At 55.2% G+C, this 18,547-nt stretch overlaps 1 protein-coding gene across 1 annotated transcript; it reads right to left on the bottom strand.

The window, feature by feature from the left end:
- Positions 1 to 227: 227 nt before the first annotated feature.
- Positions 228 to 5,411, bottom strand: SOCS3 (suppressor of cytokine signaling 3). The gene is made up of 2 exons (XM_064270644.1): positions 5,275 to 5,411; positions 228 to 4,790 (listed from the first exon to the last, which is right to left on the bottom strand). Exon 2 carries the CDS (start codon positions 4,686 to 4,688, stop codon positions 4,002 to 4,004), a length of 687 nt encoding a protein of 228 aa, XP_064126714.1. The 5' UTR covers positions 4,689 to 4,790; positions 5,275 to 5,411; the 3' UTR covers positions 228 to 4,001.
- Positions 5,412 to 18,547: the final 13,136 nt, after the last annotated feature.

The raw sequence follows: 18,547 nt of genomic DNA, 5'->3' as shown, positions 1-18,547 counted from the left end.
GCGGCCAGGACAGGGGCCCTCCACTAAGTTGTTTGGAGGAGGAGTGTCCTCCCCTCCAAGGGTTGAGCAGTAGGGAAAGATTTCGGGAACCTAAGGGAGTGGGATGAAAAGAGAAAGGAAGGAGAGAACAGTGAGCAGAACGATCCAGGAGATTTTTGCCCTGGTGTTGCCCTGAACATGAACAGGCCATCTCCCCTCTCTGGGCCTCGGTTTCCTTGTCTGCAAAACCAGGGGGCTGATTCAGGTGCTGCTGAACTGAAAATGGAGAGACAGAGAAAGGCTTGGGAAGGAGGCCAGGGTGGGCCGGGAGCTGCGTGTCAGGAAAAGAGCCAGGCGCCTTCCTGCCTCCCTGTCTCCCCCAAATCAAGGCGCAACATCCAGGGGACAAGGAGAACAGCTTCCCCCTGGGCCTGGAGAGCTCTTTTCCTATGAAAGCTGAATACCCGGCTAACCAGCTGTGTCTGGTGCCAAGGACGGTGACACTGAGCGCCAGGTGCCATGATGGTTCTGGCTCACTGTCATCCTTCCAGCCCGTGTGGCCTAGCGTTCTCCCCAGGAAGGTAAGTGGTAGAGGAGCTGCAGGCCAGCAGGCCCAGGGTGTCCCCAGGATCTCATCCTTGGGGAGGACCCAGAATCTCCCCCCGCCCCTGCCCTTGTGCTCTGGGAAAGTGGCTCTACCTGGGTCCGGATTCCTAGTACCGAGCTGCTGGTTTCCACTTGCTCTGTGCGACTCTGTGCAGAACCTGTCTCATGCCTGGCCCTTTCTCGAAATTTTGGGTCGTTTTCTCCAAAAGTCCAGGAAATGGGAAAGAAAAATGACTTTGTTTATTTGCTCTCCGTGTTGCCTTTTGGACACGGATTCCTGGCGCAGCTTATTGGGTGTCCGGAAAAGGGCTCTGGCTTTTGTTGTGGGCATCTTAGGCCCAGAGCGGGGAACAGGGCCCCTACCTGGGGAATTACACTCATCCCCCCAGCTGCTAGGTCTGGGATCTGGGTGAGGAACAGATACGGAAGGGAAATGCCACATAGATGTTCGTTTTTACCAGAACTTTTTTTTCTAGTGCTGGGACCTCAGGGGGGTGGTGAGGGGGTACTACCCTCTTGGCTTTGCAGGGAGGGCTCATTGTGGGCAACCATGGGCACATATTTAGCATTTAGGAAGGCAGGAAGTCCACGGATTTGGGGACTAAAACTCCTGGGTTTCTCTGGGAAACCCTGGTGGCATAGTGGTTAAGAGCTATGGCTGCTAATCAAAAGTTTGGCAATTCGAATCCACCGGGTGCTTCTTGGAAACCCTATGTGGAAGTTCTACTCTGTTCTATAGGGTTGCTATGAGTTGGAATCAACTCAGTGGCAGTAGGTTTGGTTTTTTTGGGTTTGGCTTTCTATGAGTTGGAGTCAACTCAATGGCAGTGGGTTTGGTATTTTGGTTTGGGTTTCAATCCTACTTCTTCCCCACATTCCCAAGGGATGTGTCCTCGGGCAGGTTGCTTAACCTCCCTGCACCCCAGTCACTGCCTCCGTTCAGTGGACAAATATTTACTGAGCCCGCTCTAGGCACCACAAGTGACCAGTCCAGCCCTGCTCACATGGAGCCCACAGCTCCTGGGTCAGAAAACATGGTCTGACAGCACCTGTTTGTGGGGTGGTTGGGAGGGTTCAACCAGGTAGCCTCTAAGTGCCTAGGGCCCAGGACTGCCTGCCTGAAAACTGAATAGATGGCGCTGATTGGGAGGCGGAGTCTCTCTGTCTAGCACTCAGGTTGGAGCAGCGAGGAACGAGAGGGAAAGTGGAGGTGTGGGGAGAGCAGAGGCTGGGTAGCCCTGGAACACCTGGACCCCCGGAAAGCTTCCCAGCTGCCTGCAGGGCTTGCAGCTGGGTCACCCCTTCCCCCACCTCCCGTGAACCCTGATGTGCAGAGGTCTCAGGTCACCATCAGGATCCAGTTGTCTGGGCTTTCTGGGAACACCTATCTCCCTGCCTGAGAAGCCAGAGCGCCTAATAGCTTGGAGCCTCTAAAAGCTTTGACCACAGCTCAGCTTGCTCCCTGCAAGCCTTTTGAAGCGCTTCCTTCGAACTTGCTTTGCATATTCTGGTCAGATCTGAATCAGACTAGCAGGAATTACCCCTGGTGCTAACAGTCAAGGTGATTGCCTTAGCTTGTCAGTGACACACTGGCGGGCGCAGTGACGTGAAAATGCGCTCGGTTCCAGCGCCCCGGGGCCCCGAGTTTCTTGGGGCCGCTGGTTAAGGGGAAGAGCTAGCACCCTCTGTGGCTCCCTGCACCCTCTCCTTGGATCCAGTGTGGGCGTGGGTGAAAGAGAAAGCAAAGCAGAGAAGGGGTGGGGAGTGGGGGAAGAAAGTTCGAGTCATGTTTTTCATTAAAAAATAGTGCTCTTTATTATAAATTACTGAAATGTTTCTTTTCTGAATATAAATATAAATATGTGCAAAGTTTGACTTGAATTGGTATTTTGTTGAGTTCTTCAAGCATCTCTGAACAGCCTGGAAGGCCTGGGGGGGGGGCGGACTGGAGGTGGAATCTTTATAAAAGACAGAGTGATTGAGGCAGATTGTAAACATTAATGAAAAAAAACGAACGAAAAACAGAAGGAAAAAAAAAAAAACACCCCAACACACAGCTGCCCCCCATCCACCTCCAATAACTAACGCAGAAAACTTTTGTGTTTGTTTTGTCCCCCCCTCCCCCAAAAAAGAACAGTTCCAGGTAACTCCGTGGCTGCCACATTCCTGTAAGTTTTCATTGATCAGTGCTACTGCGTGTGGGGGGAGGGGGTGTGCAGGGGACGGCAGGAGCCCAGGCTCTGACTTCCTGTCTGCCTCCCCCAGGCAAGGGGGGAGGGCTGTGCAGGGCCTGGGGGGCTAGGGGACCAGGTGGCTCTCCTCCCCCAGGAGAGACCGGCCCATAGGGCTGGGCTGACAACCAGAGTGACTGGCATTCTCCTAGCGCCCAGTGGAAGGTATGGATTCCACCCCCCACCCATCTTCCATGGGGCAGCAGAGAGTGGACCACCCCATGCTCTCTGGAGAATTGTATGGCCTCTTGAGTGCCATCCCTATCCATGGGACAGGGAGCATTTAAGGTGAATCTCCTAGCCAGACAGTTAGGAGGCGCCAAGCAGAATACCCCACCTTCTCTATTGGGGGTCAAGGGTGGCTCGCCCCTCTCTCCCAGTGCTGGAAGTTTCAGCCTGGCTGGGGAAAGAAAAGTAACTGGCCAGCCCCTCCAAATGCCACTTCTCCCTTAAAACGGGGGAAGGTCTCTGGGCTGTCTGCCCGAGGTGGACTCCAGGACCTGTTTCCTGCGATTGTCCCCGAGGGAGAGATCAAGGGGTCAGAACTCAGGAAGGAGTCCCGCACCAGGATATAGTCTCCTCCCGGCCGCCCCTGCCCTTTTCCCCAGAGGCAGGGAGAAGAGCACGCACCCACCCTCCTCACCTGAACTGGGCGGTGGGAGTGGGGCACACACCCATCTGCAGCAAAAGGCCCCCATTTCCTTAGCCAGCTGGCAGCCCTGGGGCCCCCCAGGCCCCCTCTCTCTTCCATCCTTCCCCAGGCCCCACAACCTGCTCCGGTTTCAACCAAATTAAAGAGCAAACAAGTTCCTCTGGAAAGTTTGATGATCCCCGGCACTTCTCAAGAGTTCAGCTCTCCCGCAGTCTCCCCGGTTCGGAAACAGAGGGGGAGTGGAGAAAAGGAAGGGGAGAGGAGAATCCACTTGTCGCAGCTATTGTCCCACCAGGCCAGCCGGCTCCACCAAAGAAGCTGGAGTGGGGGAGGGGAGCTCAGGTGGCGCTCCCCCTCCCTTCAAACACTTTCCAGGTCCACGGCCCCAACTGCAGGGGCGGGGCGGAGGAGGGGCCTGTCCACCCCGGGTCACCCAGAGCGGTGGGCCTCTCCAGGCTGGGTTCTTGTGCTTGTGCCATGTGCCGGAAGAGGGGGACACCAGGCCCCCCTCCCCGACCCCTGCCCTTGGCTCTTTAAAGGGGGGCGTCATACTGGTCCAGGAACTCCCGTATCGGCCCAGGAAGCTGGGTGACCTTCTCATAGGAGTCCAGGTGGCCGTTGACGGTCTTCCGACAGAGATGCTGGAGGGTGGCCACATTGGAGGAGAGGGGTCGGCTCAACACCAGGGGGATCTTCTCGCCCCCCGAATAGATGTAATAGGCTTTCCTAGGGGTGCTCCCCGTGGGCGGCTGGGCAGGTGGCTGCTCGGGCACCTCGGAGGAGGGCGAGGAGGGCTCAGGTGGGGGCGAGGAGGCTGAGGGGGCCCCCGCGGGTGGCATGTAGTGATGCACCAGCTTAAGCACACAGTCGAAGCGGGGCACGGGCTGCGTGCTCCGAGGGTCGCTCTGCAGTGAGAAGCTGCCCCCCTCGCACTGGATGCGCAGGTTCTTGGTCCCCGACTGGGTCTTGACGCTGAGAGTGAAGAAGTGGCGCTGGTCCGAGCTGTCGCGGATGAGGAAGGTGCCGGCGGGCTCGGCGCTCAGCAGCAGGTTCGCCTCGCCGCCCGTCACGGCGCTCCAGTAGAAGCCGCTCTCCTGCAGCTTGCGCACTGCGTTCACCACGAGCTGGTACTCGCTCTTGGAGCTGAAGGTCTTGAGGCGCAGGCTGGTGTCCAGGGGGCGGCTCATCCCGGCGGCGGGAAACTTGCTGTGGGTGACCATGGCGCACGGAGCCAGCGTGGGTCTGCGCGGCGGCGGCGGCGGCGGCGGCTGCAGCTGCTTGGCGGCCTCCGCACAGCGGCCGCGCTACCGCATCCCGGGGGGCTACGGAAAAGAAGCGCGCGCGATGAGTGCCCGGACGCTCCTCAAGCAGAGTGAGCACCTACAGCCCCGGGCTCCCGTGGAGCCGCCCCGCCCCTCCAGCCGGGGGTCTCCCCAGCGCGCACAGGGAGGGCAGCGCGCACAGGGAGGGCGCCGAGTGGAAAACTCGGGCGCGGAAGTTGGGTGTCCGGGAGCGCAGCCAGGGTGGGAAGCCGGAGAAGGGCCCCCGGGACGCTTGGGCGCCGCTCAGTCCGGTGGCTTCAAGCGATGGGGACGGAGGGCGAAACCCAAGGCAGGGCGGGGGGCAGAGAGAAGCCGCGGCCCCAGCCTGGACATTCCGGGAACCTGGGCTCCCCGGCGTCCATCCGCCCTGCTCTCTACCTCGTCCCTTCCTGCCGGGAAGGACCCGGGAAGGGGAGGGGAAACCGGGAACAGCGCCCGGGACCAGCCACTGGCCACCCCCCCTCGCCGCGCCCCTCCTGCCTACCTGGTCCCAAACTGAAGTCTCCGACTTCGGCTGCGCCTCCTACGGCTCCCACGCAAGCGGCGGCCAGCGGTGCCCGCGCGGCGCCCAGATGTTGGCGACCTGGAAGTCCACAAACGGGCCGGGCGCGCACGTCCCTTGGGCTGGGCGGGCGCCCGCCTGCCCCTGCGGCCGGCGGGGCTAGGCGATGGCCGCGGCGCGGGCGCGGGGCCGGGCGGCGTGCGGGCTAGCGGCGGCGGCGCGGGGATCCGAGTCGGAGCCGCCCGAGGCCGCGGCGGGTATATACGCGGCCGTGGCGCCCCGCCCCCCTATTCCTGGAACTGCCCCGCCGTTCTTCTTGTAATGTTTAGTCACTACCAGCGGCGCTGAAAGGCTGCGCGCCGGCGAGGGAGGGGCTGCGCGCGGGGGGCGGGCCCGAGGCGGGGCAAGACCAGCAGGGACGCGGCCGAGACAAAGCGCGGCCGAGGCGGCAGGGGCGGCCGGCGGGCGCGGCGCCAGCCCCGGGGCGCGTTCCTGGCAGCGGCCCCTCCCCCCGCGCGTGCCCCGCCCCCCACTTCTCATTCACACTTTCCCCCACCCCCTCTCCCTTCTAAGAAGCAGAGTTTCTGGCAAAGGCGGGGGCGCCTCGCCGGGAGCGCGGGCAGTTCTGGGAGGCCGAGCGGGACAGGCTCCCGGGTCCCCTTCCCTTTTCTCGGACCCCGCGAGGACATTCCCCCGCCCCCACCGGGCCGGCCCAAGCTCCGATGGCCGCCCCTGGTTGCTTGGGCCTGCCGATGGGGAACTGGGGACACGCCACGGCCGGGCTGTGGGCTGTGGTCGGTCCTGGGAGCCGGGAGGGGGGACGCGCGACTGTCACTTGTGGGCACGTCCACGAGGCGAGGCCGGGGCGCCCCAGGGGTGGAGGGAGCATGGCAGCTGCCCGGCCTCGTCCCATCGGCACTGCCAGGTTCTTTGCCTAAAAAACACGAGTCACCTCCCCCGCCCCTCAAAAAAAAAAAGCCGCTTTCACTCATCTCGGTCTCCAAACCTGCGTGGTCCAGTGTGGGTCCGGCCAGGTGCTCTGGCGCCGCTGGGCGCCGGGAGGGTGAGCGTAGCCCCACTATGCGCTCCGCGTCCGCTAGAGGGCACTCCGGTCCCCGCAGATGGAGTGAAGTTTGGGGCTGCGCGCCCCAGCCCTGGAATTGGAACAGAGCGGACAGCAGTAACGGCTGGGGTCAGGAGCTGGGGCACAGGCCGAGGGCCTGAAGACGGGAATGCACATTCGCCTGGGGTCAAACCTGGAAATAAAACTGCAGGAAGGTAGGGTTTCCAGAAAGCAGTTTTCAGGGGTTCAGCCCCCTTCAGATGACCTAGGATCCCTTGAATGTGGGGGTCTAATCACTCCCAAAGGAGCCTTGATAGTGCAGTGGTTAAGCACAGGGCTGCTAACCCAAAGGTTGGCGGTTCAAACCCACCCAATGGCTCCATGAGAGAAAGACCTGCTATCTGCTCCCATAAAGATTACAGCTAGGAAATCCTATGGGGCAGTTCTACTCTGTTTTAAAGGTTCGCTATTAGTTGGAATCAACTGGATGGCAATGGGTTTGGTTTGGAAGCATTCCCAGGAGGCCAGAAGGGAGGTGATTGAGGTGAAAGATTACTTTGCTCTTGGTCACTCACGTTGGCAATGATTGGTTGGTTTGGGCTTGGAGAATCATGACCAGCCTTGGGAAGGATGGAGAGCTTTGTAATCTGTCTCCCACACAGGCAGGCAGCAGGGTGCTGGGGACACCTGAGAAGCAGCTAGGTGGCTTTCGGCTGGTTGCCTCTCAGGGTGCCTTGCTTCCTCCCCAGCCACAGGGCTGAGGATAATGCAGGGAACGATGCTAGCTACAGGGAGCTGGGGTTCTAGACTCGGAGACCTGCTCCTTCCATTGCTTCTTGGAGGAGTGGTAGGCTCCTCACCCCTTTGCCACTGTGTCCTTGGTCTACCCCTCACCCCTCTTCCCAGGGAGTGGGATGGGGGCAGGACACCCCACCTCTTTCCCTCAGTCTTTGGGGGTAGGACACCCCACCTCTTTCCCTCAGTCTATGTCTACCTCTCACCCCCTTCCCAGGGAGTGGTTGGGGGCAGGACACCCCACATCTTTGGGCTTCAGTTTTGCCCTCTGCGAAACAGGAATAATAACCTTTTCCCATCAGAGATCTGAGATTAAAAAAAAAGAGAAAAAATCCACAAGTCAAAGCGTAAGAGAAACAGAAGTAATTCAGTCGAGTCTCCCTTCGGGATCTATCAGAAAAGCAGAACTCAGGAGGAAGCCTACCTGCCTGCTTCTGCAGAGAGGGAAGCTGGTTTATCCAACATATTCCACAGATATTTATTGGGCTGTAGTTATTTAGCAGGAGTCCCCGGGTGCAGCAAGTGGTGATGCACTTGATTGCTAATGGAAAGGTTGGCGGTTCGAACTCACCCAGAGGCACGTTGGAAGACAGGCTTGAGGATCTGCTTCTGAAAGTTCACGGTCTTGAAAACCCTATGTAACACTGGCGCTGGGCTACGAACAGAAAGGTTCGAACCCACCCAGTGGCTCCTTGGAAGAAAGGCCTGGCAACCTGCTTTCTGAAAGATCGCAGCCATTGAAAACCCGGTGGAGCACAGTTCTACTCTGACGCACACGAGGTCTCCATGAGTCGGAGCTAATGACAACTCTTTCTTTTTTAGCTACGTAGCAGGCATTGGGCTGAGCACTGGGGGATGATGATGAATAAGCGCCAGTCTTTGCCCTCAATACGTTTGCAGTCTCAGAGCATGGACTGTCCTTCCCGCCGTGATCAGAGCTGATGGCAGCTCATCCGAGCCTTTCCCATCCATTGAGTCTTAGGAGGCTGCACCGTGACCGTCCACTTCTGTGTTGAGCTGTGTGGAGGACCAGGAAGACACGTAAGGAATAGCCCTGGAGCTAATGGATATGAAAGTGCTTTGTAAATTACACTGCTCTGACAGAGTCGGGTTCATTCATCCACTCCACAGGCCTTCATTGAGTGCAGCCTCTGACAGGCACAGACTGGTGTGCTGGGAAGACAGTGCCCAGAGGATCCTGCAGGGAACCAGCCACGAGAACAGACCAGACTCTGGAAACGTAAAGCAGTGAGTGCCATGAGAAAGATGTGGTTGTGATAACATCCCATGAGGGATACAGTCCCATGAGAGTTCATTTTGGGGGGCATTGGTGGAGGCTAAGGAGCCCTGGTGGCTCAGTGATTAAGTGCTCAGCTGTCTACCGAAAGATTAGTGGTTCAAAACCACCAGCCACTTGCTCCGTGGGAGAAAGATGTGGCAGTTGCTTCAGTAAAGATTTACAACCTTGGAACCCTTCTGGGGTAGCTATGAGTCAGAATTTGACTCGTGGGCAGTGGGAGGTTGATGCGGGTAATCAGGAGAAACAGCCCTGTAGCTCTGGGAAGCCCAGTCTTGTTGGAGAGAACATACCTCTGAAACAGGTGAGTCCCAGTGCCAACCTCATGGTGCCTAAGTGAGCCTGCACTCTAGGAGGGGGCAGATAAGACCTGTGTACTTGGCAAGGAGCTTAGAGTGGGCCCCAGGGAGTGCAAAGAAGGGGCAGGGCCAGAAGACTTGCCCAGGCTCCTGGGAGGGGCTGCCCTGGCTGGAGAAGGTCCTCTTCCAGGAGGTCAGGGCATGAGCTGGGAAGGGAGGGTGGGACCAGACTGTAGGGGGATCCCTGCATACTGACTCAGAAGACTGAACTGCTATTGGGGCTCCACTACCCCATAGCTGTGTTGCATCACCAGCTGTACCTCAGTTTCCTTATTTGTAAAATAGGCAGGTAACAGTACCTACCTTGCTAGGGTCATGAGGACTAACGAGTCAGTATATGCAAAATGCTTAAACTAGTGCCTGGGATGTACTAAGGGCTCAATGGATTTTAGCTATTATTATTATTATTTTGAAAGCTCTGAGGAGTCTTTGAGGGGAGAGGAGAGAGCTGGACCACTGCAGCTTGGACACTAAGGTGTAGATGTGGCTGTGAATGGATTCCAGTCTTGGGGAACTGAGATCTCATATATAAGAAACATCCCCAAAGATTGCATGTCTTCAAACAGTCCCGCCAGCCAGCTGCCAAGCTTCCCTTTGGCTTTCTAATATCTTCAGTGGTTCCCATTGCCTTCGGGATGAATCCAAAATTCTTAGCTTAGATTGTGTCCAAGGCTCCCTGCTCCAGCTCCAGCTTCATAGGCTGCCACCCCTCCCACAACTTTAGGCTCCAGCTACTCAGACTCCAGGCTGCCTCTGCAAGGTACCACTTTCTCCAGCTTGGGTCTTTTCACGTTCGTGTCCCTCTGGGTGGGAATGCCTTCCACTCCTTGGCTGAGTTCTACTATAAGATTCTGCAGAGAATCAGTGGCCCCCAGGTAGCTCTTAGTTCCTTAGATCACATTTCTGACAACTTGTCCAGTGGTAGAAACCCTGGTACTGTAGTGGTTAAGAGCTAGAGCTGCTAATCAAGAGGTTGGCAGTTCAAATCCACTAGGCGCTCTTTGGAAACCCTATGAGGCAGTTCCACTCTGTCCTATAGGGTTGCTATGAGTTAGAATCTACTTGACGGTAATGGGAGAGAAGCTACGGAGTCCTGATGGCACAGTGTTTAAGCTCTTGGCTGCCAACCAAAAGGTTGGCAGTTCGAATCCCCTGCCGCTCCTTGGAAACCCTACTGGGCAGCTCTATTCTGTCTGATAGGGTCGCTGTGAGTCAGAATCAGCTTGATGGCAATGGGTTTTGTCCAGTGGCATCCCTGAGGGCAGGGAGCATGTTTCTTTTTCTTTGTAACCCTGGGACCTAGTGCCTAGAAAGTGCTCAGCAAATCCTTTTTTAAAAAGAGGGGATTGTGTTCATTTCCATTTTCTATCACTTTTAGATAACACAGCCTGATTTCTTCTAGAGTAGCTTCTGGTTTCTCCCTCCAGGGCTCAGGGGTGCCAATCTGGATGGGATGCAGGGTGTGGGTGCTGGGAAGCCTGATGGGATTACTGGGCCCGCTAATCTGAAGACAAAGGGAGTGAGAAGCCACTGTTGCTGGGAAGTGGGGAGGAGACACTTGCGCTTCTATAGGGCGCTCTTCCAGGGCCCGGCAGCCACCTCCTCCCAGCAGAGAGGCACCACAATCAGGACAAAGCTAAGGGTTTGCGGTCTCTCCTGGTCCCTATCTGCTGGGTCTGGCCCCTCTGCCCCACCCTGCTGTTTTCCTGTCTAAGGATTTAGAAGACTCTTGCCTTTTCCTAATCTCTCCCTCTACAGAATTTCTATGAAGTCAGGATCCCATTTCCAGGCAAAGGTGCTTGGTCATAAAGATAATAAAGAGATTCATTCACGATGGAGGGGAAGCACGCCGTGGTGGTTTCAGTTGCCTGCAAGGCTCCACTTACTCATAGCATGTGACAGTGTGGAGCGCTTCCCCAAGTCTCGGGACGCCCACCTCAGGGGCAAGATTCTGGGGGCTGGGGCAGGGCCAGCCTGTGAACACAAGCTTCCATGCTTGCACAGAGGTTCTTCTGGCCCTCCAGCCAGTCCGGGGGTGGACCCCCTTGTTCAGTGGCTGCATCTGCAGCCAGGACAGTTAGGGGGCTGGCCTGGGACCTCAGCATTTGCTAATCGCTGATCAGGGCCTCCCTCCGTCTTTAGAACTATGAGCTTTCTGCCGTGCAAGGCCATCTCTTATGAGGACCCGCGGGCAGAAAGGAATGCCCACTGGCGGTTGATCCCTCTTATATTTTCCCTGAAAGTGTGTGTTGGGACCCACTCCCACCCTGAGAGCAGTGAGGAACTTGTTCTGTTTGAAGAGTGGCTGGAGATTTGGGGAAAGCTTTCTGGGGTCGATTGCCTGGTGTCTTGGCATCATTGATTGTGTTTTACTACATGCCAGCTATTCTGCTGTTGTCAGCTTCTGTGGAGAGTTGGCCCCTGACTCGTGGGGATCTCTTGTACAATGGGACCAGGCCATTTGTGATCCACAGGGTTTTCATTGGCTGATTTTAAGAAGTAGATTGCCAGGCCTTTCTTCCTAGTCCACCTTAGGCTAGAAACTCCACTGAAACCTGTGCACCATCAAGGCAACATGCAAGCCTCCACTGACAGATGGGTGGTGGCCGTGCACGAAGCGCTGGGAATGGAACCTGGGTCTCCTGCATGGAAAAAAAAGAAAGCTGGTTCCCCCTCTCCTGGAGCTTCTAGTCTAGCGATGGGCTTAGAGGCAAGGAGCAACAGGAGGAGTCCTTGTGCCTCCAGCTGCCGTCTCTGTCGGTCAGTTTGGGGCAGATGCTGCTGGGCAGTTCCATCTCACTGTGACCTCTTGGAAGCCCCTCTCCAGGGCGCTCTTGCTTGCTCAGGGGCTGGGCTCCCTGGCGCCCCTTTGCCCCTCTATGCTGCCCACCAGGCCTGGTGGTGGGGGGCTGCCTTGCTGGCCGCAGAGCTATGGCTGAGATGATCTTTCCTGCACAGGACAAAGGTTCAGGGGTCACATACCAGGTTGACCCTGGTCACTCTCCATCCTGCAGCAGACAATCCTGGGGAGGGGGCAGAGGGGGCTGGGACAATAGCCTGAGGCCGGGAAGAGGGAAGAGGCATTCCAGTTTGCGGGCCTTTGTTCCTGGTGGGAGGGGCCCCTGCGCTAAGGAAAAGGTTTGAGGCTCCAATGTTGGCGAGGCGGCTGGAGGAGTTCTTTCAAGCCTGACATTCCAGGCCCGGCTGGCCTCTGGCATTTCCCAGAAAATCTGCAGAGGGGAGGGAAAGAAAACACTTCACTAACCCACCCACCACCCACCACCCACCCTGCTTCTCAGATTCCGTCCGAGGAGTGGGCTGGGCCTGAGCACTGAGGACCCCTGCCTCGGTGGGCCAGTCCTCCACCATCCATGGGGGTCCTGGTGGAGGGGAGCATGAGATGAGTGAGTTGGGGGCAGCTCTAGATGGGTGCAGGGAGCATGAAGGGGGTGCTGTGGGAGGAATCCACATCTGTTTCAAGTTCTGAGTGGGGCTGGGGGAAGAAGGGGGTTATCCTCCAGCCAGTTGTCTCACTGTGACCCCAAGCCAACAAACCCACTCTGTCCAGGCTGGAGTGAAAGCAGTTTCTCTTTGCCCTGAAGCAGCCGCTGCCCGGCGCCTGCGCCCTGGGCCGATCGGGAAGGGACGGAGGGGACCCGAGCAGTTCTGGGAAGCTGGGCTGTGGTGAGCCATCTGGGTTGCAAGGCAAATGAGGCCTGGCCCGACGCCTAGAGCTGAAGTGGCAGCACCCAGGGAGGTGAGCCTGGCAGGAGGCGGGGCAGGAGTGAGGCTGCACAGCCCACAGGGACACAAGCCTCCCAGGACACCTTCAGAGAGGTCAGAGTTGGCATGGGATCCGGGTACGTGCAACTGTTTGACTCGCCCTACAGTACAACAGACAGGGCAGCCCGGAGCCCCTGGTCCTGACCCCGGGCACTTGGGTCAGGCACGACCTGCAGCGTCTGAGCCTCCCTTCAGTGGCCTGGTCCCCAAGGACCTCTGGAGCCCTGTCAGTGTGACCCCAGTGGGAAGGTCCCTGGCCCCTCTGCACTGTGACCCTCGCATTGGTGCACTTTGTGGTGCGTGCATTCTCACAAGTTCAGGGGGTAAACACTACATCCTCTCTCTGGCTCCTGGGGGCCGGTAGCAGCCTCGATGCCAGAGAAGTGGGTCGGCAGTGGTGGGTGGGAGTCTCCACCAGGGACAGGGAGGAGTGGTTCTACAGCATGACATTGGGGTACATGGTGCCTGTGACATTCCAGCCCCCGCCCCTTCTCTTGTCCCTGCCACTCTCACCCTGACTCAGAGCGATGGAGTTCTGGGTGTCTTAGCTGGGGCTGCATGCACTGCCCCCCCGCCCCATAAGCTCCCTCTAAGTTTCCTGAAATTGTAAACAAAATGTTGGCAGCTTCTGGATCCCTGGGGAGGGCAGGACCCACCCTGGAGCCACTTCTTTCTCCTGTGATGCTTATTTTACAAAACCATTCATTCGTTCTTTCCTTTAATAGATGCTTACTGAACAACTACTATGAGTCATGGAGTCCCTGGGTGGTGCAAATGGTCTGTGTGCTCAGCTGCTAACTGAAAGGTTGAAGGTTCAAGTCCACCCAGAGGCACCTTGAAAGAAAGGCCTGGGCATCTACTTCTGAAAAATCAGGCATTTGAAAACCCTACGGAGCACTCCTCAGACAAAGATTAGACTGGACTATAAAACATAGAATAATACTCATGAAGAGACCAAGTGGGCAGCTTCTGTCTGGAAGCAGGATGAGAAGGCAGAAAGGGACAGGAGCTGGTTGGATGGACACGGGAAGCCCAGCGTGTGCTGTCACATTATAGAGATTGCAACTAGTATCACATAACAATATGTATATAAATCTTTGTATGAGAAATTAAACTTTCGCCTGAAGTGCAATTAAAACAAGGAAAAAAGAAAACCCAGTGGAGCACAGTGCTACTCCAACGGCAGTCAACTCCACGGCAGCTGCTTTTGCTATGTGTCATGAATTGAGCTAGGTGCCAGGAATATAGTCTGGGCCCTGAGGGAGCTTAGATTCTTGTTGGGAGGATAAGATCCTTCCACAGCTGATGTCACCAAGAATTAATTTCAACTGTGCTAATTGGAAACCCTTGTGGCGTAGCGGTAAGAGTTCGGCTGCTAACCAAAAGGTTGGCAGTTTGAATCCACCAGGTGCTCCTTGGAAACCCTATAGGGCAGTTCTACTTTGTACTGTGGGGTCGCTGTGAGTCGGAATCGACTCGTCAGTAGCAGGTTAGGGTTTGGTACGAAGAGGAAGCATCATGAAGGAGAAGATGTGTGAGCACATTGTGGGAGACCTGATCTGGTGCAGTGGTTAAGATCTCAGCTGCTAACGGAAAGGTCAGAGGTTCGAATTCACCAGCGGCTCCGCAGGGGAAAAGACCTGGTGATCTGCTCCTTTAAAGACGGCTATTGTTGTGTGCCCTCGAGTCTAATTGCCCCATATGGTTTCCAAGGCTGAATCTTTACAGCAGCAGACTGTCACAGCTTTCTCCTGCAGGGCAGCTGGTGAGTTCGAACCATCAGCCTTTCAGTTAGCAGCCTAGCACTTAACCACTGTACCACTAGAGCTCCTTCCCCGTAGCTTTAAAAAAAAAAAAACAACTCAAACCCGTTGTTGTTGAGTCGATTCCAACTCATAGTGACCCTATAGCACAGAGTAGAACTGCCCCATAGAGTTTCTGAGGAGTGCCTGGTGGATTCGAACTGCTGACCTTTTGGTTAGCAGCTGCATCACTTAACCACTATCCCACCAGCCTAGGAAATACTATGGGGCAATGCTAGTCTGTCCTGTAAGGTCCCTGTGAGTTGGAATGACTTGACAGCCCACAACAACAATAATCTACGGGGGGGGGGGGCATCCGAGGGGCTTCCCTTAGGAAGTGACACATTTGGATTGATGGGAAGCTGAGGTCCAAAGAAGTCCTGCCATCGGCCCCAAATCTCCTAGCTGGTATGTGGCAGAACTTTGTAGTTTTGACCCAGGCTCCAGTGTTTTCCCCAGGTGCTGGCTGGTCCTCCCTCCTCCCTTTTCCCAGGTTGGGAGGGAAGACAGATGCTCCCCTAGCTCCAGGGTGCCCCTTTTCCACTGCACCCTCCTACCCACCAAGGTCTTAGCCCCCAGCTTCCAAGCTCAGCCCAATCTTCCAAGCTCAACTGAGCTCAGAGCAGAGAAGATAAGAATATTCTACACCCCACGAGAAGTGGATCAGGATAGTCCCTGAATTCTGCAGCTTTTAAAAATTAAAATGCACTTCATGGATGGGTAAAACTGTCACACGGTTCAACATTCAAAAGGTACGATACGCTTACTCCTCAGACATAACCAAACACCTTCCAACATTGGTTTTCTGGGTGTGAAGGCTTAGGACCACAGTCTCATGGGACAACTCAGTCAATTGGCAGAATATAGTTCACGAAAATCATGGCCTGCTTCCTAGTGAAATGAGTAGCATCTGGGGTCTTAAAAGCTTGCTAGCGGCCATGTAAGACACAAGTAGTGGTCTCTACTTGCCAGGAGAAAAACAGTAAGGAAGTAACCAAAGGATCAGAGAAGAAAAAAGTCTACATGAGCCACGACCTCATCTACCCTTAGACCAGAAGAACTAGATGGTACCCGGTTACCACCACTGACCGTCCTCCTTAGGGTTGCAATAGTTGGTCCCAGATAGTATGGGAGAAAAATATAGAGCAGAACTCAGATTCTTATTTAAAAAAAAAAAAAAAAACCCAGAACCCGGACAAACTGGAACAGCAGAGAACAGAGGACTCCCTGAGACTATCATTATCCTGAGACACTCTTTAAACCTAGAACTGAGCCTATCCCCTGAGATCACCCTTTAGAGAAATAGCAGAGTGATACACAAAATAAAGGATATTACCCGTAAGATCAGTACTGTACTTAAAAACCGTCAGTATGAGACCAAAAGGTCAACAATTACTCAAAAACAAAGATGAGAAGATAAGGGGGCAGGGAAACTAGAGTCCTAGAGATGGAAAAAACTGAACACAATTAAAGAGAATGTTGACACATTGTGATAAATGTAACTAAATGTCACTGAACAATTTGTGTGGAAATTGTCAAATGGGAACCTAGCTTGCTGTGTAAACTTTCACCACAAACTCAATAAAATACTATTAAAAAAAAAGCTGCAAACAGGGGGGTTATGAAAATCTCCCTCTTATTTTGTCCCCCAGGGTACCAGGACATTTTTAATACACCAGAGATGGGATGTGGAGACCGGCAAGCTGAATACAGTCCATAGATACGTTGGCTGGCTTGTATAGTATTTTTAAAATTTTGGGCCAACATTTAAGAATTAGGAAATTGCACATAAAAACCAGCACCAGTGGCTATAGACTTGATTCTGACTCATGGTAACCCCAAGTGTGGCAGAGCAGAGCTGTGCTCTATGGAGTTTTTCCAAGGCTGTGACATTTTGAAAGCAGATTGCCAGGCCTTTCTTTCGAGGCATCTCTGTGTGAGTTTCAATCACCATCCTTTCGGTGAGTAGCCTAGACTTAACCGTTTTCATCAACCAGGGACTTCTAATGACTTTGGGGCTCTCTCTGGAAAAGTCGATGTATCTGGCAGCACTGGGTCTGCATTCTGGCATGTCCCAGTTGGCCCTTTGGAGGAACAGGACCTCTGGCTCCACACAGGCCTGCCCTCGCAGGGGAATGATCTCCCTCTGCCCTTCCCTGTTCGGACCATTGAGGAGGCAACTCCCAGCCTCTCCTCTGGTCCCCACTGCCCTCCCTAGGCTAAAGGGCACAAAGGGTGATTGTCTTTTGGGGATTTCTTTTGAGTCTCTTTCCCAAATTCCAGGAGACTGGAAATAAGTCGAGCCTGGGCCATAGTCCGGAAACCCTGGTGGCGTAGTGGCTAAGTGCTACAGCTGCTAACCAAAGGGTCAGCAGTTTGAATCTGCCAGGCACTTCTTGGAAACTCTATGGGGCAGTTCTACTCCATCCTATAGGGTTGCTATGAGTCAGAATTGACTCGAAGGCAATGGGTTTGGTTTTTGGTTTGGGGTCATAGTCCAGACCATCCTGTCCACCTGCTCTGGCCTGGTCAGGTTTGGTGGAGTCTCAAGCAAGACTTGTCTGGATCAAGACTCTGATGTCAACTTGGACACGTGCAGCCTTTTGCCTGGACGTCCCTGCAGGGGCTGGGCAGTGAGAAGCAGCAGAAAGTGGGGTTCAGCCAGGGAGCCCCCCAGTCTCTTGCCTCGGCCATCCTAGCAGGTCCGGGAGCCCGGGATTCCCTGGGACAGAGCTGGCCTGGCTGCCTGCTTCCCCACGCTTTGGGCAGGATCACGAGGCAAGTAGCATCTCGCTGGGGCTGGCGCTGGCTGCCTGCCACGCCACAAGAGGCTGAGATTCCCCTGAAATCCAGGGCTGCATTTATCTCTCACTGGTGGCGGCGGGGACAGAGAAACAAATCAGGCAGCTCTGCCCAGGAGGTTATTTCCAGAAATCTGGGCTCTGGCTTCTTGTTGACCAAGTGCCAGATTATCCAGGGCCTCTTCGTGGCCAGGGAGACATTGAGCAAGAGCAAGTGGAGTTTTGTGTTTTGGATGACAAAGTTTTCAACATTTAAAAATTTAACGGATAAATGCGGGAATCCTGACCGGCCCCCCACCCCTGCCCCAGGAGCTTGGTAATTTGAGCTTTGGTGCTTGGCGAATTTGTTCTTCAGGACTTTCACGCCTTTGGGGCTCCCCGCGGCTCCAACCCACTCAGGATTCTGGTCCCAGGAGGACCTCATCTCGCCCAGCTTTAGGGCCACACAGTCTAGGGCCCAACCCAGGGCTTGGCAGGCAGGGCTGCAGCCCTGGAGAAGTTGTTTTCTAAGCCAGGGCTTGGCAAACTACAGCCCACGGGCCAACAATCTGTTTTTCTAAATAAAGTTTTATTGGAACTCAACCAGGCTTATTTGTTTATTATTTGAAGCTGTTTAAATGCAGCCCCGGTGGCCTGGTGGTTAAGAGCTTGGCTGCTAACCAAAAAGCCTGGAGTTCGAATCCACCAGCTATTCCTTGAAAACCCTAGGGGGCAGTTCTACTTCATCCTGTAGAGTTGCTATGAGTTGGAATCAACTCTTATGGCAGTGGTTTTTTTTTTCCCCAAATATCTGGCCCTTTAAGGAAAAGTTTGCCAACACCTGTTCTCGGAGAATGGAAACCCTGGTGGCGTAGTGGTTAAGTGTTACGGCTGCTAACCATAAGGGTCAGCAGTTCGAATCCGCCAGGCACTCCTTGGAAACTCTATGGGGCAGTTCTACTCTGTCCTATAGGGTCGCTATGAGTTGGAATTGACTCGACGGCACTGGGTTTGGTTTTTGGTTTTGGTTCTCAGAGAACAGAAACCTGCCTTATGCCAGGGAGGGCTGCGGCTAGTTCTTAGGTTGGGGATGGGGTATCCAGGACTTGAAAAGACTGGAGTAACAGTCCAGTGGGGAGAGACTATCCAGGTGAGATGGAAAGTCAGAAAAGGGCCGAGGAGCCCATGGGGAGGCCAAGGCCTTGGGTGGTTCTGAGCTTTAAGGGTTCCCAAGGATGGGAAGGCAAGAGGCCAGAAAACTCTCCAGGAGGCCAAGCCACCTTTGCTCCCACCCCGGGTTGGAAGGCACATACTGGGTGGCCCCCACCAGCCTGCAAGCTCTGGAGTTCACCAGCCCATGCCATCCGTGCTTTCCT

This window comes from Loxodonta africana, chromosome 18 (genome assembly GCF_030014295.1).
Source record: "Loxodonta africana isolate mLoxAfr1 chromosome 18, mLoxAfr1.hap2, whole genome shotgun sequence".
NCBI lineage: Eukaryota > Metazoa > Chordata > Mammalia > Proboscidea > Elephantidae > Loxodonta > Loxodonta africana.
The sequence above is the reverse complement of the archived record's forward strand: the minus strand, read 5'-3'. Positions and strand labels throughout refer to the sequence as shown.